The sequence below is a fragment of the Oncorhynchus nerka genome, linkage group LG14, assembly GCF_034236695.1.
Source record: "Oncorhynchus nerka isolate Pitt River linkage group LG14, Oner_Uvic_2.0, whole genome shotgun sequence".
In the NCBI taxonomy this organism is placed as follows: Eukaryota; Metazoa; Chordata; class Actinopteri; order Salmoniformes; family Salmonidae; genus Oncorhynchus; species Oncorhynchus nerka.
The window spans coordinates 4,098,632-4,120,952 of record NC_088409.1 but is presented as its reverse complement, the minus strand read 5'-3'; the positions used below and the strand labels follow the sequence as shown (position 1 = coordinate 4,120,952).

The 22,321-nt window shown below is 43.9% G+C and overlaps 1 protein-coding gene across 1 annotated transcript in view; it reads left to right on the top strand.

Moving 5' to 3' along the window:
* Positions 1-4,007: 4,007 nt before the first annotated feature.
* The window catches only part of LOC135574936 (NIPA-like protein 2), a 55,717-nt gene continuing 37,403 nt past the window's right edge, over positions 4,008-22,321 (top strand). Inside the window, exons 1-4 of the mRNA XM_065027058.1 lie at positions 4,008-4,011; positions 5,278-5,402; positions 14,708-14,776; positions 18,397-18,568. Coding sequence (XP_064883130.1) covers positions 4,008-4,011; positions 5,278-5,402; positions 14,708-14,776; positions 18,397-18,568 — 370 coding nt within the window. The remainder of the gene's footprint in view (positions 4,012-5,277; positions 5,403-14,707; positions 14,777-18,396; positions 18,569-22,321) is intronic.

Below are 22,321 nucleotides of genomic sequence, written 5' to 3'. Positions count from 1 at the left end.
ATATTTCCTCCCCATCTCTCTCTACCTCTCTCTCTCCCCCATCTCTATCTCTCCTCCCCCTCTCTCTCCTCCCCTCATCTCTCTACCTCTCTCTCTCTCTCTCTCTATCTCTCCATCTCTCTACCTCTCTCTCTCCCCATCTATCTCTCTCCCCCCTCTCTCCCTCCCCCATCTCTCTCTACCTCTCTCTCCTCCCCCTCTCTCTCCTCCCCCATCTCCCTCTCCTCCCTCTCAGAATAGACCCAGATTAATTGCTGAAGGTCAACAATACACTGACCTCATCTGTGAGCACAGCTGTCAGATGGCCATTCCAGAACCACTCACATCACAAGGTTCAGATTTAACCCCAAGACATTGTGGGAGGAATTTTAACTACAGTCAGATTAGGCTGCTAAGGGCCCTGTGGATGATATATGTTGTCAATAAAGTTTTCCATATGTTGTATTCTGAACTGCTGCCAATAGCTCACATCATCATAACCTGAGGCCAGGGATAGAGCTGGGGTGGTGGTGGGGGGGGGTTGGAGCTGGGGAGTGGTGGGGGGTTGGGACTGGGGGTGGTGGGGGGACTTGGGACTGGGGGTGGTGGGGGGTTGGGACTGGGGAGTGGTGGGGGGTTGGAGCTGGGGGTGGTGGGGGGTTGGGACTGGGGGGTGGTGGGGGTTGGGACTGGGGGGTGGTGGGGGGTTGGGACTGGGGGGGGTGGAGGGGGGGGTTGGAGCTGGGGAGTGGTGGGGGGGGTTGGGACTGGGGGGTGGTGGGGGGTTGCGACTGGGGGGTGGAGGGGGTTGGAGCTGGGGAGTGGTGGGGGGTTGGGACTGGGGGGGTGGTGGGGGGTTGGGACTGGGGGGGACTGGTGGGGGTTGGAGCTGGGGGGTGGGGGGTTGGAGCTGGAGGGTGGTGGGGGGATTGGGCTGGGGGTGGAGGGGGGTTGGAGCTGGGGTGGGGGGGGTGGGGGGTTGGAGGGGGGGGGTTGGAGCTGGGGGGGGGGGGGGGATTGGAGCTGGGGGGTGGAGGGGGGGGTTGGGACTGAACATGTGTCTGTGGATTTAAAAGCTGCTCTATGATTCCTTCTCCTCTCCTTCACAGGTAGATAATCACCTCACATTATACCTGATGATAATGGAGGCTGTCTGAGTGTGACGCAAACTACAAACTGGACACACACATACCAGTCTGGTCTCATAGACTAGACGTAGCATAGTCAACGTAAATCCGGGACACTGAAATTGCTATGACATGTTATGTTTAGTATGGTTACCTAAGACAGAAGGTTACTTAAAAGGCAAAAACAAAAGTATGGGGGTTGGTCGGGCGGTATAACGCGAACATCTAGGACCCAAACGTTGCATGTTCAAATCTCATCACGGACAACTTTACCATTTTAGATCATTAGCTACTTTGCAACTACTTAGCATGTTAGCTAACCCTTCCCCTAACGCTAGACTTAAAATTTTAACCTAACTCCTAACCGTAGCCTAGCTAACGTTAGCCACATAGCTAACATTCGTGTTAGTCACCTAGTTAACATTAGCAAACAACAAATATGAATTCGTAACATATCATACTAAATGGGTGACAGACATCCACAAATGAATACGTACCATACAAAACATATCATACTAATTATGTCATGGAATTACGTTTACTATGTTACGTCTACCCCTGAGTGCAGGTTGCTAAAGGACTGTATTCTAAGGGACTGTATTCTATAGGACTGTATTCTATATGACTGTATTCTAAAGGACTGTATTCTAAGGGACTGTATTCTATAGGACTGTATTCTATATGACTGTATTCTATAGGACTGTATTCTGAAGGACTGTATTCTATAGGTCTGTATTCTATAGGACTGTATTCTAAGGACTGTATTCTATATGACTGTATTCTATATGACTATATTCTAAGGACTGTATTCTATATGACTGTATTCTATAGGACTGTATTCTATAGGACTGTATTCTGAAGGACTGTATTCTGAAGGACTGTATTCTATAGGACTGTATTCTATAGGACTGTATTCTAAGGACTGTATTCTATATGACTGTATTCTATAGGACTGTATTCTGAAGGACTGTATTCTATAGGACTGTATTCTATAGGACTGTATTCTATAGGGACTGTATTCTATAGGACTGTATTCTAAAGGACTGTATTCTATATGACTGTATTCTATAGGACTGTATTCTAAATGACTGTATTCTATATGACTGTATTCTAAATGACTGTATTCTAAATGACTGTATTCTATAGGTCTGTATTCTATAGGACTGTATTCTATAGGTCTGTATTCTAAGGACTGTATTCTAAAGGACTGTATTCTATATGACTGTATTCTATATGACTGTATTCTAAATGACTGTATTCTAAATGACTGTATTCTATAGGACTGTATTCTATATGACTGTATTCTATATGACTGTATTCTATAGGACTGTATTCTATATGACTGTATTCTAAAGGGCTGTATTCTATGACTGTATTCTATAGGACTGTATTCTATAGGACTGTATTCTATATGACTGTATTCTACAGGACTGTATTCTATATGACTGTATTCTATAGGACTGTATTCTAAAGGACTGTATTCTATATGACTGTATTCTATAGGACTGTATTCTATAGGACTGTATTCTATAGGACTGTATTCTATAGGACTGTATTCTATAGGACTGTATTCTATAGGACTGTATTCTAAGGGACTGTATTGTAAAGGACTGTATTCTAAAGGACTGTATTCTAAAGGACTGTATTCTATAGGACTGTATTCTATAGGACTGTATTCTATAGGACTGTATTCTAAAGGACTGTATTGTAAAGGACTGTATTTTAAAGGACTGTATTCTATATGACTGTATTCTATAGGACTGTATTCTATATGACTGTATTCTAAAGGACAACAGACAGTATTGTCAGATCAACAGGCAGGACAACAGACAGTATTGTCAGATCAACAGGCAGGACAACAGACAGTATTGTCAGATCAACAGACAGGACAACAGACAAGGCAGGACAACAGACAGTATTGGCAGATTAACAAGGACAACAGACAGTATTGTCAGATCAACAGACAGTATTGTCAGATCAACAGACAGGACAACAGACAGTATTGTCAGATCAACAGACAGTATTGTCAGATCAACAGACAGTATTGTCAGATCAACAGACAGTATTGTCAGATCAACAGGCAGGACAACAGACAGTATTGTCAGATTAACAGGCAGGACAACAGACAGTATTGTCAGATCAACAGACAGTATTGTCAGATCAACAGACAGGACAACAGACAGTATTGTCAGATCAACAGACAGTATTGTCAGATCAACAGACAGTATTGTCAGATCAACAGACAGTATTGTCAGAACAACAGACAGTATTGTCAGGACAACAGACAGTATTGTCAGATCAACAGGCAGGACAACAGACAGTATTGTCAGGACAACAGACAGTATTGTCAGGACAACAGACAGTATTGTCAGGACAACAGACAGTATTGTCAGATCAACAGACAGTATTGTCAGATCAACAGACAGTATTGTCAGATCAACAGACAGAACAACAGACAGTATTGTCAGGACAACAGACAGAACAACAGACAGTATTGTCAGGACAACAGACAGTACAACAGACAGTATTGTCAGGACAACAGACAGTATTGTCAGATCAACAGACAGTATTGTCAGTACAACAGACAGGACAACAGACAGTATTGTCAGTACAACAGACAGGACAACAGACAGTATTGTCAGGACAACAGACAGTATTGTCAGTACAACAGACAGGACAACAGACAGTATTGTCAGATCAACAGACAGGACAACAGACAGTATTGTCAGATCAACAGACAGGACAACAGACAGTATTGTCAGGACAACAGACAGGACAACAGACAGTATTGTCAGGACAACAGACAGGACAACAGACAGTATTGTCAGATCAACAGACAGTATTGTCAGATCAACAGACAGGACAACAGTGCAGAATAGAGGAGTCCTCTGGCCTTTGATCATGGGTACAAGTGACACTTGAAACAACTACATGGTTTTAATATTGTTTTTTCAAGGCTACAGACAGTTCTTATTATTTGAGTCTATACCGCTATAGATTGTTCATTCTACAGACAGTTCTTATTATTTGAGTCTATACCGCTATAGATTGTGTCATTCATTCTCGACAGATATTATTTGGGTCTATACCGCTATAGATTGTGTCAATTCATTCTCGACAGATATTATTTGGGTCTATACTGCTATAGATTGTGTCATTCATTCTTAACAGATATTATTTGGGTCTATACATTCATTCTCGACTATAGATTGTGTCATTCATTCTCGACAGATATTATTTGGGTCTATACCGCTATAGATTGTGTCATTCATTCTCGACAGATATTATTTGGGTCTATATTCATTCTCGCAGATATAGATTGTGTCATTCATTCTCGACAGATATTATTTGGGTCTGTCTATACATTCATTCTCGCTATTAGATTGATTGTCATTCATTCTATTATTTGGGTCAGATATTATTTTCTCGGATATTATTTGGGTCTATACCGCTATAGATTGTGTCAATTCATTCTTGACAGATATTATTTGGGTCTATACTGCTATAGATTGTGTCAATTCATTCTTGACAGATATTATTTGGGTCTATACTGCTATAGATTGTGTCATTCATTCTTGACAGATATTATTTGGGTCTATACCGCTATAGATTGTGTCATTCATTCTTGACAGATATTATTTGGGTCTGTCTATACATTCATTCTTGACAGATATTATTTGGGTCTATAGATTGTGTCATTCATTCTCGACAGATATTATTTGGGTCTATACCGCTATAGATTGTGTCAAATTCTGTTCACGTTTCTCTAATTGTCCACCAGATGGCGACTGCTATGACGTTCAATAGCAATCAGTGGCATAATGGTAGATTGTGTTAATTTGTTTATTTATTAATTAAATAAACTTGAAGCATAACTCGCCAAAACATTCCTTAGATGTTAATTATATTGTAACGATCCTCGCTATATGAGCCACGTTACAATTATGTGTACAAGTGACAACTGTCTGCCACTGGTCACATCCGGGGAAGTCTGTGCTCTCCAGCTGCATCCCCGCCTCGTTAACTCGTTCTGACGTGGTGACGAGCAGACTGACACTTCTGCCGGTTGACCGGGCAGGAAAGACTCAAACTCACGGGATGTCAAGACTGGAACCTGACAAACATGTGAAAAGGGGAATCTTGAGTTGCGATGAAGTAGTCTAGTTGGAAGGAAATGCTACGATAAAGGAAAAGATGGCGAACAACTCAACTTTAGACAGCGTGTTTTCTAACAGAACAGGACAGAATTCATCTCAACCGTCTCCGTTCACTGAAATCCGGGAGAATCCGCTGAAGGTAGGCAACTAGTAACTCACTGACTCTTAAAAGTCCGCACAATCCTTGTTCGGCAGGGAAACTTTATTTCTTATTAGTTAAAACAAACATTATTTTGTATTATTCGAGATTAAACATATTTATCGATTTTTTTTTAATGGGAAAGATTTATTTTTATTTTTAGGAATTGTCCTAATATTTTCAATATTATTATTATTTCCATGTCCGCTCTGGGACCGGATATGCCCTTGTCTGGGACAGTTGACCAATTCTAAAAACGGTCAATAATTAATATTAACTGGGAAATTATCTTGTGAAGTTTCTTGCAAATCCCTCTCTGTGACATTGAAGAATATTTCTCTCAGAACTGTGATTTCCTACAAAAACATGTGTTTAGAGATTTGAACATTATCGTCGGAGTCCTAAATGAATCAGGTGAGCGACACCATAAAGACCTTCATGTTCTGGTAAGTTCTCTACTTCAATTTAAACAACCAATATTCAAATCACCATGATCACAACCATAAACTGTCAACTCCATCTACCTGATAGATTAAGATATGATTTTTGGTTCAAATATATTTATTTTCATTAGGTTTTAGTCATAAATCAACTGAGAAAAAAACTCAAATGAAACTTTGTATACCGCTTGAATGGGGAAAAAAAAGCTTTGTTTTTATTGAGGATTTTCTTATTCATAATTTTCCATATTTTGACAAATGTTTGCATTTGAACTTTTCATTTCTATTGGGAAAAAACATGTCAGACTATCTGTTAACTCCAGTGGTTTGTCAACTCCGTCGCTGATGGCTAACCCTCTTAAAGATGCGTTATTTTTCTGTCTTTTATATTCTGGAAAAATATCTGAATCACTGTTCTGCAACGTGCTTAAACTCTTTTAGTGTTGTCTGTACTAAACCCAAGGGATACTGTTTGCTTTATAAATGTGGTTGTAAATCTAGAAAAACAAATACTGAAATAATCCCTGGAACATTTATATAGTGCAATAAAACAAAAAGAGGTTTGTAGATTTGTATTAGTTCATTTTCATTTCAAATGACCCATGAGCACCAAAGTGAAGTTGATAGAAGCATGTTTAAATTGGGGGTCAAATGAAAGCTAGCGGTCTAATATTTTAGAGAAATTAAGGCATAAATAAATATTTCAACCATTTTCTATCCTAAAAATTCAGAAATAAAGCCAAAGGCTTTGATTTCTAGACCAACTGATGGAAAGGGGTCTTAGGGAACATCTACTATACAGGGTACATCATCACAGTCCTGTTGAAGTCTCCTGCCTTAGGGAATATCTACTACTACATCATCACAGTCATGTTGAAGTCTCCTGCCTTAGGGAACATCTACTACTACATCATCACAGTCATGTTGAAGTCTCCTGCCTTAGGGAACATCTACTATACAGGGTACATCATCACAGTCATGTTGAAATCTCCTGCCTTAGGGAACATCTACTATACAGGGTACATCATCACAGTCATGTTGAAGTCTCCTGCCTTAGGGAACATCTACTACTACATCATCACAGTCATGTTGAAGTCTCCTGCCTTAGGGAACATCTACTACTACATCATCACAGTCATGTTGAAGTCTCCTGCCTTAGGGAACATCTACTACTACATCATCACAGTCATGTTGAAATCTCCTGCCTTAAATCAATATCTACTACTACATCATCACAGTCATGTTGGTCCTCCTGCCTTAGGGAACATCTACTACTACATCATCACAGTCATGTTGAAGTCTCCTGCCTTAGGGAACATCTACTACTACATCATCACAGTCATGTTGACGTACATCATCTACAGTCATGTTGAAGTCTCCTGCCTTAGGGAACATCTACTACTACATCATCACAGTCATGTTGAAATCTCCTGCCTTAGGGAACATCTACTACTACATCATCACAGTCATGTTGACGACTCCTGCCTTAGGGAACATCTACTACTACATCATCACAGTCATGTTGAAGTCTCCTGCCTTAGGGAACATCTACTACTACATCATCACAGTCATGTTGAAGTCTCCTGCCTTAGGGAACATCTACTACTACATCATCACAGTCATGTTGACGACTCCTGCCTTAGGGAACATCTACTATACAGGGTACATCATCACAGTCATGTTGACGACTCCTGCCTTAGGGAATATCTACTACTACATCATCACAGTCATGTTGAAGTCTCCTGCCTTAGGGAACATCTACTACTACATCATCACAGTCATGTTGAAGTCTCCTGCCTTAGGGAACATCTACTACTACATCATCACAGTCATGTTGACGACTCCTGCCTTAGGGAACATCTACTACTACATCATCACAGTCATGTTGACGACTCCTGCCTTAGGGAACATCTACTACTACATCATCACAGTCATGTTGAAGTCTCCTGCCTTAGGGAACATCTACTACTACATCATCACAGTCATGTTGAAGTCTCCTGCCTTAGGGAACATCTACTATACAGGGTACATCAGTCATGTTGAAGTCTCCTGCCTTAGGATACATCTACTATACAGGGTACATCATCACAGTCATGTTGAAGTCTCCTGCCTTAGGGAACATCTACTACTACATCATCACAGTCATGTTGAAGTCTCCTGCCTTAGGGAACATCTACTACTACATCATCACAGTCATGTTGAAGTCTCCTGCCTTAGGGAACATCTACTATACAGGGTACATCAGTCATGTTGAAGTCTCCTGCCTTAGGGAACATCTACTATACAGGGTACATCAAAACAGTCATGTTGAAGTCTCCTGCCAACTAAAATCAATACTTAGACATTTTTTGTCACTATAGTAGTGTTCTGGTCCTTCACAGTGTCAGGGTAGTAATCTGTCACTATAGTAGTGTTCTGGTCCTTCACAGTGTCAGGGTAGTAATCTGTCACTATAGTAGTGTTCTGGTCCTTCACAGCGTCAGGGTAGTGTTCTGGTCCTTCACAGTGTCAGGGTAGTAATCTGTCACTATAGTAGTGTTCTGGTCCTTCAGTGTCAGGGTAGTAATCTGTCACTATAGTAGTGTTCTGGTCCTTCACAGTGTCAGGGAGAAGGTTTTCACCCCTCAGGCACATTCCTTCCAAGTGTTTTGTGTCTGGTGCAGGAAGTTCAAGTTAATGGCCAGTGAGATCATGTCAGTAGCTAGCTAGCTACTTCCTGGTCATTTACAGTATCTTGGAAGCCAACACAGTTTGTTTTAGTAATTGGTGCTTTGTGTGGGTTTTCTCTGTTGGACCGTGAGGAGTTCTCTAAGCCCCTGTGGTTCCTGTTTTCAAGGCTGAGGTTGCACTATAGTGACATGGTTTATTTCCAGTTGTCTTGGAAACCCTGAGTTAAAACGTTGTCTTGGAAACCCTGAGTTAAAACGTTGCCTTGGAAACCCTGAGTTAAAACGTTGCCTTGGAAACCCTGAGTTAAAACGTTGCCTTGGAAACCCTGAGTTAAAACGTTGCCTTGGAAACCCTGAGTTAAAACGTTGCCTTGGAAACCCTGAGTTAAAACGTTGCCTTGGAAACCCTGAGTTAAAACGTTGCCTTGGAAACCCTGAGTTAAAACGTTGCCTTGGAAACCCTGAGTTAAAACGTTGCCTATCATTCTATGTTATATGCCTCTGTCCATGAGAGAGGATATTTCTACAGGCTCCCTCTGAAACCATGTATAGCCTACAGAGTACATGATGGCCTCTTGTCCTCCTATCTCCTCTGCACGCAGATACACTTCCTCCTCGGCACGCAGATACACTTCCTCCTCGGCACGCAGATACACTTCCTCCTCGGCACGCAGATGCACTTCCTCCTCAGGCACTTCACTTCAGACCCAGAGGAGGGCCTCGGGCAGACCCAGAGAGGACTGCACTGTTCTGTCACCACTTCAGACCTGGGCAGAGATGAGGACCAGGTCTTCTGTCAGACCCAGAGAGGAGGACTGTCCCAGATGCTGGACTGAGGTGAATTCTGTCAGCCACGTTGTCAGGGGGGCCTGGGCAGAGATGAGGTGTGAGGCATATACTGTAGAAATAGGAGAAGAGACTGTTCTGCAGGAGAATGGGTTCTACTGTCTTCAGACCCAAGGGTTGTTCAGCTGGCAGCTCTGAGATAACTCAATACCCCAGCCTCCTCCCTGCTCTCTCCCTTCCCTCCCAGGTCAGAGGCCATGGATCAGCCCATCTCTTTATCCCCTTCCTCCATCCCTCAGACCCCAGCCCGTCACAGTTCTTCATTGTCACGTCTTCAGACAAAGAAAGAGACGTCTGTTCCTGTTCTGTCACCTCTTCAGACCCAGACTGTTCTGTCACCTCTTCAGACCCAGAGAGAGACCCAGGAGACTGTTCTGTCAGTCTTCAGACCCAGGGAGAGAGAGATCTCTTCAGACCCAGAGAGAGAGTTCTGTTCTGTCGAGACCCAGAGAGAGAGTTCTGTTCTGTCTCTTCAGACCCAGAGAGAGAGAGAGTTCTGTTCTGTCACCTCTTCAGACCCAGAGAGAGCGAGAGAGTTCTGTTCTGTCACCTCTTCAGACCCAGAGAGAGAGAGTTCTGTTCTGTCACGTCTCAGACCCAGAGAGAGTTCTGTTCTGTCAGACCCAGAGAGAGAGAGAGAGTTCTGTTCTGTCACGTCTTCAGACCCAGAGAGAGTCTTTCTGTCAGACCCAGAGAGAGAGAGAGAGTTCTGTTCTGTCACCTCTTCAGACCCAGAGAGAGAGTTCTGTTCTGTCACCTCTTCAGACCCAGAGAGAGTTCTGTTCTGTCACCTCTTCAGACCCAGAGAGAGTTCTGTTCTGTCACTTCTTCAGTTCTGTTCTGTCACCTCTTCAGACCCAGAGAGAGAGTTCTGTTCTGTCGCTTCTTCAGACCCGGTCAGACCCAGAGAGACCCAGAGATTCTGTTCTGTCAGAAGAATGTTCTGTCAGGACCCAGAGAGAGTTCTGTTCTGTCACGTCTTCAGACCCAGAGAGAGTTCTGTTCTGTCACTTCACCCAGAGAGAGTTAGAATGTTAGGCCCACCTCTTCAGACTAGAGAACACTGTTCTGGGGTAGAATGTTCTGCCCTAGAGAACACTCTGTTCTAGTTGTTAGTCACTCTTCAGACCCTATAGAGAACACTCTGGGGTAGAATGTTAGGCCCTATAGAGAACACTCTGGGGTAGAATGTTAGGCCCTATAGAGAACACTCTGGGGTAGAATGTTAGGCCCTATAGAGAACACTCTGGGGTAGAATGTTAGGCCCTATAGAGAACACTCTGGGGTAGAATGTTAGGCCCTATAGAGAACACTCTGGGGTAGAATGTTCTGTTAGAACACTCTGGGGTAGAATGTTAGGCCCTATAGAGAACACTCTGGGGTAGAATGTTAGGCCCTATAGAGAACACTCTGGGGTAGAATGTTAGGCCCTATAGAGAACACTCTGGGGTAGAATGTTAGGCCCTATAGAGAACACTCTGGGGTAGAATGTTAGGGACAGAGTTAGAGCACTCTGGGGTAGAATGTTAGGGACAGAGTTAGAACACTCTGGGGTAGAATGTTAGGGACAGAGTTAAAACACTCTGGGGTAGAATGTCACACTCAACGTCAACAAAACTAAGGAGATGATTGTGGACTTCAGGAAACAGCAGAGGGAACACCCCCCTATCCACATCGATGGAACAGTAGTGGAGAGGGTAGCAAGTTTTAAGTTCCTCGGCATACACATCACAGACAAACTGAATTGGTCCACTCACACTGACAGCGTCGTGAAGAAGGCGCAGCAGCGCCTCTTCAACCTCAGGAGGCTGAAGAAATTCGGCTTGTCACCAAAAGCACTCACGAACTTCTACAGATGCACAATCGAGAGCATCCTGGCGGGCTGTATCACCGCCTGGTACGGCAACTGCTCCGCCCTCAACCGTAAGGATCTCCAGAGGGTAGTGAGGTCTGCACAACGCATCACCGGGGGCAAACTACCTGCCCTCCAGGACACCTACACCACCCGATGTTACAGGAAGGCCATAAAGATCATCAAGGACATCAACCACCCGAACCACTGCCTGTTCACCCCGCTATCATCCAGAAGGCGAGGTCAGTACAGGTGCATCAAAGCTGGGACTGAGAGACTGAAAAAACACCATTGAGTGGCTGCTGCCAACACTCTGTCATTGACACTGACCCAACTCCAGCCACTTTAATAATGGGAATTGATGGGAAATGATGTAAATATATCACTAGCCACTTTAAACAATGCTACCTAATATAATGTTACTTACCCTACACTATTCATCTCATATGCATACTGTACTCTACATCATCGACTGCATCCTTATGTAATACATGTATCACTAGCCACTTTAACTATGCCACTTTGTTTACTTTGTCTACATACTCATCTCATATGTATATACTGTACTCGATACCATCTACTGTATGCTGCTCTGTACCATCACTCACTCATATATCCTTATGTACATATTCTTTATCCCCTTACACTGTGTATAAGACAGTAGTTTTAGAATTGTTAGTTAGATTACTTGTTGGTTATCACTGCATTGTCGGAACTAGAAGCACAAGCATTTCGCTACACTCGCATTAACATCTGCTAACCATGTGTATGTGACAAATAAAATTTGATTTGATTTGTTAGGGACAGAGTTAGAACACTCTGGGCTAGAATGTTAGGGACAGAGTTAGAACACTCTGGGCTAGAATGTTAGGGACAGAGTTAGAACACTCTGGGCTAGAATGTTAGGGACAGAGTTAGAACACTCTGGGCTAGAATGTTAGGGACAGAGTTAGAACGCTCTGGGCTAGAATGTTAGGGACAGAGTTAGAACGCTCTGGGCTAGAATGTTAGGGACAGAGTTAGAGCACTCTGGGGTAGAATGTTAGGGACAGAGTTAGAGCACTCTGGGGTAGAATGTTAGGGACAGAGTTAGAGCACTCTGGGGTAGAATGTTAGGGACAGAGTTAGAGCACTCTGGGGTAGAATGTTAGGGACAGAGTTAGAGCACTCTGGGGTAGAATGTTAGGGACAGAGTTAGAGCACTCTGGGGTAGAATGTTAGGGACAGAGTTAGAACACTCTGGGGTAGAATGTTAGGGACAGAGTTAGAACACTCTGGGGTAGAATGTTAGGGACAGAGTTAGAACACTCTGGGCTAGAATGTTAGGACCTATAGAGAACACTCTGGGGTAGAATGTTAGGGAGAATGTTAGGGACAGAGTTAGAACACTCTGGGGTAGAATGTTAGGGACAGAATAGTTAGGAATGAAGGTGGAACTTCTTGGGAGTCTTTGAAACAACTGCAGAGTCTGTCTGAATGGAAAACAAAATCATGATTGTTATGTGCTGTTACATGTAATCTGTTGGTAAAATATTGACCTCATTATGCAGGTTACAAGTATCAGATGACCTCCTCCTGTATAGGACATACAGTACACCACAGTCCATGGATAAGCAGATTATAGTAGATCTCTGTGTGGTGTTGGATGCAAATGTTTGTCTTAGTAGTGGAACGTCTTCCAACTGGGCAGTCTACTGTAAGAAGCACCCCCGGCCAGAACGGACCTGCCAGGCCAATTAGGTCATGTTTGCCAAGTAGGACACTCCCTAGTGTGCCAGCCTGCTTGTGGCCTTTGTTGTGTTAGCCCTTCCTGCTACAAGGAAGCCAGACCTCTGTTCCCTCTGAGTGAATGGGCTGATGAATACTACTGTGCAATTCCATGTAAAAGGACCCATGAGAACCAACATGTGAAGTTCATAGAAACGTGTTAAATTGGGTGTCAAATGAAAGCTAGGAGTCTATATTGTTTATATTTTCTATATATATTTTTTAACGAATTAAGGCATATATATATATATTCAACCATTCTAAAAGATGGGAAAGGGGTCAACATAAAAGTCTTCTAAAATATTTTTAGAAATACATTTAAAACAAAATAATATTGAAGTAACTGCCAACAAATGTTCACAATGTTGACATCAGTAAACCGCTCGACCACACGACGCCATACACCCGGTTTTCGGTTGTGAGGCCGGTTGACATTGGAGATGGTTTATGGGATTAACAGGGATGTAAACAAATTGTTTCACAATTTCAGAGACATTTTTTGGGATCTTTTATTTCAGCATTTTTTTTTACATTTTTGTTCAGTATAGTTTTGGAGAAATGATTAGCCTCCTGTACGTTTAAGAAACATTGTTTTATGCCTTGTAATTCCATTACCAGAAACCCTTTCAGATGTGTTCTAATATCTCTGCCTCGTGAAGAGGGAGGATCATGAATGTTCACAGAACTAACAAGTGCTTAAAGCTACCAATTAGTTTGTGCTTTTACTGATATCAAACTTGTTTATGAATTAATAAGTTAAAATGTATAATTCTGTTGCGACCCCCCCTCCCCCCCTCCAATGACCTCCAATGACTGGCTATAGCAGACCCCCCCCCACCCCCTTCCAATGACTGGCTATAGCAGACCCCCCCCCCCCCTCCAATGACTGGCTATAGCAGACCCCTGGCGTTCTCTACGGGATGATGTCACTCATCTAGTGGCGTTCTCTACGGGATGAGGTCACTCGTCCAGTGGCGTTCTCTACGGGATGATGTCACTCATCTAGTGGCGTTCTCTACGGGATGAGGTCACTCGTCCAGTGGCGTTCTCTATGGGATGAGGTCACTCGTCCAGTGGCGTTCTCTATGGGATGAGGTCACTCGTCCAGTGGCGTTCTCTATGGGATGATGTCACTCGTCCAGTGGCATTCTCTATGGGATGATGTCACTCGTCCAGTGGCGTTCTCTATGGGATGATGTCACTCGTCCAGTGGCGTTCTCTATGGGATGAGGTCACTCGTCCAGTGGCGTTCTCTATGGGATGAGGTCACTCGTCCAGTGGCGTTCTCTATGGGATGATGTCACTCGTCCAGTGGCGTTCTCTATAGGATGATGTGTCCTTCTCTATGGGATGATGTGTCCTTCTCTATGGGATAAGGTCACTCGTCCAGTGGCGTTCTCTATGGGATGATGTGTCCTTCTCTATGGGATGATGTAAACCTTCTCTATGGGATGATGTGTCCTTCTCTATGGGATGATGTGTCCTTCTCTATGGGATGATGTGTCCTTCTCTATGGGATGATGTGTCCTTCTCTATGGGATGAGGTCACTCGTCCAGTGGCGTTCTCTATGGGATGATGTGTCCTTCTCTATGGGATGATGTGTCCTTCTCTATGGGATGATGTGTCCTTCTCTATGGGATGATGTGTCCTTCTCTATGGGATGATGTGTCCTTCTCTATGGGATGATACTCAGCGGTTTCCTCCTGATCTGTTTTGCTGTTGTTTTTCAGACGTATCTCCTGGGAATCATCATTTCAATATGTGGGAACTTCCTCATCAGCATTTCTCTGAATATACAGGTAAGGGCGTGTCTGTTTTAGGAGGCTGTGTACAGTACTGAGATACAACACTAGTGTTTTAATGAGGCTGTGTACAGTACTATGAGATACAACACTAGTGTTTTAGGAGGCTGTGTACAGTACTGAGATACAACACTAGTGTTTTAGGAGGCTGTGTACAGTACTGAGATACAACACTAGTGTTTTAGGAGGCTGTGTAACAGTACTATGAGATACAACACTAGTGTTTTAGGAGGCTGTGTAACAGTACTATGAGATACAACACTAGTGTTTTAGGAGGCCGTGTACAGTACTATGAGATACAACACTAGTGTTTTAGGAGGCTGTGTACAGTACTATGAGATACAACACTAGTGTTTTAGGAGGCTGTGTACAGTACTATGAGATACAACACTAGTGTTTTAGGAGGCTGTGTACAGTAACAACACTAGTGTTTTAGGAGGCTGTGTACAGAAACAACACTAGTGTTTTAGGAGGCTGTGTACAGAAACAACACTAGTGTTTTAGGAGGCTGTGTACAGTACTATGAGATACAACACTAGTGTTTTAGGAGGCTGTGTACAGTACTATGAGAAACAACACTAGTGTTTTAGGAGGCTGTGTAACAACACTATAGTGTTTTAGGATACAGATACAACTAGTGTTTTAATGAGGCCGTGTACAGTACTATAAGATACAACACTAGTGTTTTAGGAGGCCGTGTACAGTACTATGAGATACAACACTAGTGTTTTAGGAGGCTGTGTAACAGTACTATGAGATACAACACTAGTGTTTTAGGAGGCTGTGTACAGTACTATGAGATACAACACTAGTGTTTTAGGAGGCTGTGTACAGTACTATGAGATACAACACTAGTGTTTTAGGAGGCTGTGTACAGTACTATGAGATACAACACTAGTGTTTTAGGAGGCTGTGTACAGTACTATGAGATACAACACTAGTGTTTTAGGAGGCTGTGTAACAGTACTATGAGATACAACACTAGTGTTTTAGGAGGCTGTGTACAGTACTATGAGATACAACACTAGTGTTTTAGGAGGCCGTGTAACAGTACTATGAGATACAACACTAGTGTTTTAGGAGGCTGTGTACAGTACTATGAGATACAACACTAGTGTTTTAATGAGGCCGTGTACAGTACTATGAGATACAACACTAGTGTTTTAGGAGGCTGTGTACAGTACTATGAGATACAACACTAGTGTTTTAGGAGGCTGTGTACAGTACTATGAGATACAACACTAGTGTTTTAGGAGGCTGTGTAACAGTACTATGAGATACAACACTAGTGTTTTAGGAGGCTGTGTACAGTACTATGAGATACAACACTAGTGTTTTAGGAGGCTGTGTACAGTACTATGAGATACAACACTAGTGTTTTAATGAGGCCGTGTACAGTACTATGAGATACAACACTAGTGTTTTAATGAGGCCGTGTACAGTACTATGAGAAACAACACTAGTGTTTTAATGAGGCCGTGTACAGTACTATGAGATACAACACTAGTGTTTTAGGAGGCTGTGTACAGTACTATGAGATACAACACTAGTGTTTTAGGAGGCTGTGTACAGTACTATGAGATACAACACTAGTGTTTTAGGAGGCTGTGTACAGTACTATGAGATACAACACTAGTGTTTTAGGAGGCTGTGTAACAGTACTATGAGATACAACACTAGTGTTTTAGGAGGCTGTGTACAGTACTATGAGATACAACACTAGTGTTTTAGGAGGCTGTGTACAGTACTATGAGATACAACACTAGTGTTTTAGGAGGCTGTGTACAGTACTATGAGATACAACACTAGTGTTTTAGGAGGCTGTGTAACAGTACTATGAGATACAACACTAGTGTTTTAGGAGGCTGTGTACAGTACTATGAGATACAACACTAGTGTTTTAGGAGGCTGTGTAACAGTACTATGAGATACAACACTAGTGTTTTAGGAGGCTGTGTACAGTACTATGAGATACAACACTAGTGTTTTAGGAGGCTGTGTAACAGTACTATGAGATACAACACTAGTGTTTTAGGAGGCTGTGTACAGAAACAACACTAGTGTTTTAGGAGGCTGTGTACAGTACTATGAGATACAACACTAGTGTTTGAATGAGGATGATGTCACTGAGATACAACACTAGTGTTTTAATGAGGCCGTGTACAGTACTATGAGAAACAACACTAGTGTTTTAATGAGGCCGTGTACAGTACTATGAGAAACAACTCTAGTGTTTTAGGAGGCTGTGTACAGTACTATGAGATACAACACTAGTGTTTTAGGAGGCTGTGTACAGTACTATGAGATACAACTCTAGTGTTTTAGGAGGCTGTGTACAGTACTATGAGAAACAACACTAGTGTTTTAGGAGGCCGTGTACAGTACTATGAGATACAACACTAGTGTTTTAGGAGGCCGTGTACAGTACTATGAGATACAACACTAGTGTTTTAGGAGGCTGTGTACAGATACAACACTAGTGTTTTAATGAGGCCGTGTACAGTACTATAAGATACAACACTAGTGTTTTAGGAGGCTGTGTACAGTACTATAAGATACAACACTAGTGTTTTAGGAGGCTGTGTACAGTACTATGAGATACAACACTAGTGTTTTAGGAGGCTGTGTACAGATACAACACTAGTGTTTTAGGAGGCTGTGTACAGATACAACACTAGTGTTTTAGGAGGCTGTGTACAGATACAACACTAGTGTTTTAGGAGGCTGTGTACAGATACAACACTAGTGTTTTAGGAGGCTGTGTACAGATACAACACTAGTGTTTTAGGAGGCTGTGTACAGATACAACACTAGTGTTTTAGGAGGCTGTGTACAGAAACAACACTAGTGTTTTAGGAGGCTGTGTAACAGTACTATGAGATACAACACTAGTGTTTTAGGAGGCTGTGTACAGAAACAACACTAGTGTTTTAGGAGGCTGTGTACAGATACAACACTAGTGTTTTAGGAGGCTGTGTAACAGTACTATGAGATACAACACTAGTGTTTTAGGAGGCTGTGTACAGTACTATGAGATACAACACTAGTGTTTTAGGAGGCCGTGTACAGTACTATGAGATACAACACTAGTGTTTTAGGAGGCTGTGTACAGAAACAACACTAGTGTTTTAGGAGGCTGTGTAACAGTACTATGAGATACAACACTAGTGTTTTAGGAGGCCGTGTACAGTACTATGAGATACAACACTAGTGTTTTAGGAGGCTGTGTAACAGTACTATGAGATACAACACTAGTGTTTTAGGAGGCTGTGTACAGTACTATGAGATACAACACTAGTGTTTTAGGAGGCTGTGTACAGTACTATGAGAAACAACACTAGTGTTTTAGGAGGCTGTGTACAGATACAACACTAGTGTTTTAGGAGGCTGTGTACAGTACTATGAGATACAACACTAGTGTTTTAGGAGGCTGTGTAACAGTACTATGAGATACAACACTAGTGTTTTAGGAGGCTGTGTAACAGTACTATGAGATACAACACTAGTGTTTCCTGATGTTATGTTAGCTACTGTATTATTTGTGTAATTTTCCCAATGCTCCTCTTAACATGTGAATTGAAGTTCTTTGACTCTGTGCCCTGTCCTCTCGCTGTCAGAAATACGCCCACATGCGCCAGTCCCAGCTCGGCGACTCCAGGCCCTACTACACCTCAGTGCTGTGGTGGATGGGCGTGGGTCTGATGGGACTCGGGGAACTGGGGAACTTCGCAGCCTACGGCTTCGCCCCGGCCTCCCTCATCGCACCACTGGGCTGTGTTTCAGTCATAGGTAACGACACAAACCTTTCTTTAGGATTATTGTTTATTTATCTAGATTTTATGGACCATTTTATATCATTTCTTGCATTAAGCATCAACATGAAACCCCTCTTATAATTGCCACTTTCCTGGTAGAATTGACCTGTATAAGGACAGGTCTAGGGTCAGCTTATCCTCCCCAATCCTGACCCTAGACCTGTATAAGGACAGGTTTAGGATCAGCTTATCCTGACCCTAGACCTGTATAAGAACAGGTTTAGGATCAGCTTATCCTGACCCTAGACCTGTATAAGGACAGGTTTAGGATCAGCTTATCCTCCCCAATCCTGACCCTAGACCTGTATAAGGACAGGTTTAGGATCAGCTTATCCTGACCCTAGACCTGTATAAGTCTATAAAGTCTGTCTGTAAACTGACCCTAGACCTGTCCTTATACAGGTTTAGGATCAGCTTATCCTGACCTTAACCCTCAGAAGGGGAAAAACATCATGATGCAGCGTCTAGAGAGCCGCCCTAATATACCTCCAGGTGACACATCCCGTTTTAGCCAATCGGATGGCTTGCTGGTTTCTGTAATCCACCAATCCCTGTGAAGCTGTTCTCTACCCCGACAGGTGCAGCTGTCACCTGTTCAGTGTAAACACTCTAATGGCAGGTTAAATATTGACCTTCAGGTGCAGTCCTCTCCTTTATCCTAGCCTGGTCTCAGATCTGTCTGGTCCAACTCTTAAGGTTGGCAACACAGCATAAACAGACCTGGGACCAGGCTAGGGCAATATGGCCAAGATATCGTATCACAGTATTTCTCTACTTTTTTGAGAGTATTTTGGACTATGAAAGTTCTACATGTGCTTTAGGAGTAGTGAGTGATCCCAGGGTGCTTTAGGAGTAGTGAGTGATCCCAGGGTGCTTTAGGAGTAGTGAGTGATCCCAGGGTGCTTTAGGAGTAGTGAGTGATCCCAGGGTGCTTTAGGAGTAGTGAGTGATCCCAGGGTGCTTTAGGAGTAGTGAGTGATCCCAGGGTGCTTTAGGAGTAGTGAGTGATCCCAGGGTGCTTTAGGAGTAGTGAGTGATCCCAGGGTGCTTTAGGAGTAGTGAGTAGTGATCCCAGGGTGCTTTAGGAGTAGTGAGTAGTGATCCCAGGGTGCTTTAGGAGTAGTGAGTAGTGATCCCAGGGTGCTTTAGGAGTAGTGATCCCAGGGTGCATTAGGAGTAGTGATCCCAGGGTGCATTAGGAGTAGTGATCCCAGGGTGCTTTAGGAGTAGTGATCCCAGGGTGCTTTAGGAGTAGTGATCCCAGGGTGCTTTAGGAGTAGTGATCCCAGGGTGCTTTAGGAGTAGTGATCCCAGGGTGCTTTAGGAGGAGTGAGTGATCCCAGGGTGCTTTAGGAGGAGTGAGTGATCCCAGGGTGCTTTAGGAGGAGTGAGTGATCCCAGGGTGCTTTAGGAGGAGTGAGTGATCCCAGGGTGCTTTAAGAGTAGTGAGTGATCCCAGGGTGCTTTAGGAGGGGGTGATCCCAGGGTGCTTTAGGAGGGGTTGAGTGATCCCAGGGTGCTTTAGGAGAGAGATGGAGATCCCAGGGTGCTGATGGAGAGGGTGTGATCCCAGGGTGCTTTAGGAGTGGAGAGGGTGCTTTAAGGAGTAGTGATTGAGGGGGCTGTAAGAAGTGAGTGAGGGGGTGATTGAGGGGGTGTGAAGGAGGGATGGAGAGGGTGTGAAGGAGAGGGATGGAGGGGGTGTGAAGGAGAGAGATGGAGGGGGGTGTGAAGGAGAGAGATGGAGAGGGGGTGTGAAGGAGAGAGAGATGGAGGGGGTGTGAAGGAGAGAGATGGAGAGGGGTGTGAAGGAGAGAGATGGAGGGGGGTGTGAAGGAGAGAGATGGAGGGGGCTGTGATGGAGAGGGATGTGATGGAGAGGGGTGTGATGGAGAGAGATGGAGGGGTGTGAAGGGGGGTGAAGGAGAGAGATGGAGAGGGGTGTGAAGGAGGGATGGAGGGGTGTGAAGGAGAGAGATGGAGAGGGGTGTGAAGGGGGGTGAAGGAGAGAGATGGAGAGGGGTGTGATGGAGAGGGTGTGATGGAGAGAGATGGAGGGGGTGTGAAGGAGAGAGATGGAGAGGGGTGTGATGGAGAGGGGGGTGATGGAGAGGGTGTGATGGAGAGGGGTGTGATGGAGGGGGTGTGAAGGAGAGGGGTGTGATGGAGAGGGTGTGATGGAGAGGGGTGTGATGGAGAGAGATGGAGGGGGGTGATGGAGAGGGGTGTGATGGAGAGGGGTGTGATGGAGAGGGGTGTGAAGGAGAGAGATGGAGGGGGTGTGATGGAGGGGGCTGTGAAGGAGGGGGTGTGATGGAGGGGGCTGTGAAGGAGAGAGATGGAGGGGGGTGTGAAGGAGAGAGATGGAGGGGGGTGTGAAGGAGAGAGATGGAGGGGGGTGTGAAGGAGAGAGATTAAATAGTAATGTAACCGATGTGAAATGGCTAGCTAGTTAGCGGTGGTGCGCGCTAATAGCGTTTCAAATCAGTGACGTCGGGTGACCATACTTCGTCGGGTTACAGGCCCACTGGGTTCTATTAGATCTGATAGGTCCGTCGGTTCCAGGCCCACTGGGTTCTATTAGATCTGATAGGTCCGTCGGGTTCCAGGCCCACTGGGTTCTATTAGATCTGATAGGTCTCCATTTAGTATCCATACTTCATCGGGTTACAGGCCCACTGGGTTCTATTAGATCTGATAGCTCCGTCGGTTCCAGGCCCACTGGGTTCTATTAGATCTGATAGGTCCGTCGGGTTCCAGGCCCACTGGGTTCTATTAGATCTGATAGGTCCGTCGGTTCCAGGCCCACTGGGTTCTATTAGATCTGATAGGTCCGTCGGTTCCAGGCCCACTGGGTTCTATTAGATCTGATAGGTCCGTCGAGTTCCAGGCCCACTGGGTTCTAATTAGATCTGATAGGTCCGTCGGGTTCCAGGCCCACTGGGTTCTACTAGATCTGATAGGTCCGTTGGGTTCCAGGCCCACTGGGTTCTATTAGATCTGATAGGTCTCCACTTCTCTGATGGATCTGTAAACTGCACAGAGTGATGTCATAGACCGGCCTTACTGACAGTTTAACGTGGAAGGAAACACATGGAAAACTGCATTGGGTGTTTCCACATGTTCACCACCAGTAACGACTACAGGTACTTAATAGACCTATTCCCCACTTCTCTTCTGGATGCTGGAGTATTAATGGAGGCTGTAGTATTAATGGAGGCTGTAGTATTAATGGAGGCTGTGGTATTAATGGAGGCTGTGGTATTAATGGATGCTGTAGTATTAATGGATGCTGTAGTATTAGAATGGATGCTGTAGTATTAATGGATGCTGTAGTATTAATGGATGCTGTAGTATTAGAATGGAGGCTGTAGTATTAATGGAGGCTGTAGTATTAATGGAGGCTGTAGTATTAATGGAGGCTGTAGTATTAATGGATGCTGTAGTATTAGATGGAGGCTGTAGTATTAATGGATGCTGTAGTATTAATGGAGGCTGTAGTATTAATGGAGGCTGTGGTATTAATGGAGGCTGGCGTATTAATGGATGCTGGAGTAATAGAATGGATGCTGCGGTATTAGAATGGATGCTGCGGTATTAGAATGGAGGCTGCGGTATTAGAATGAAGGCTGCGGTATTAGAATGGAGGCTGCGGTATTAGAATGGAGGCTGTAGTATTAGAATGGAGGCTGCGGTATTAGAATGGAGGCTGCGGTATTAGAATGGA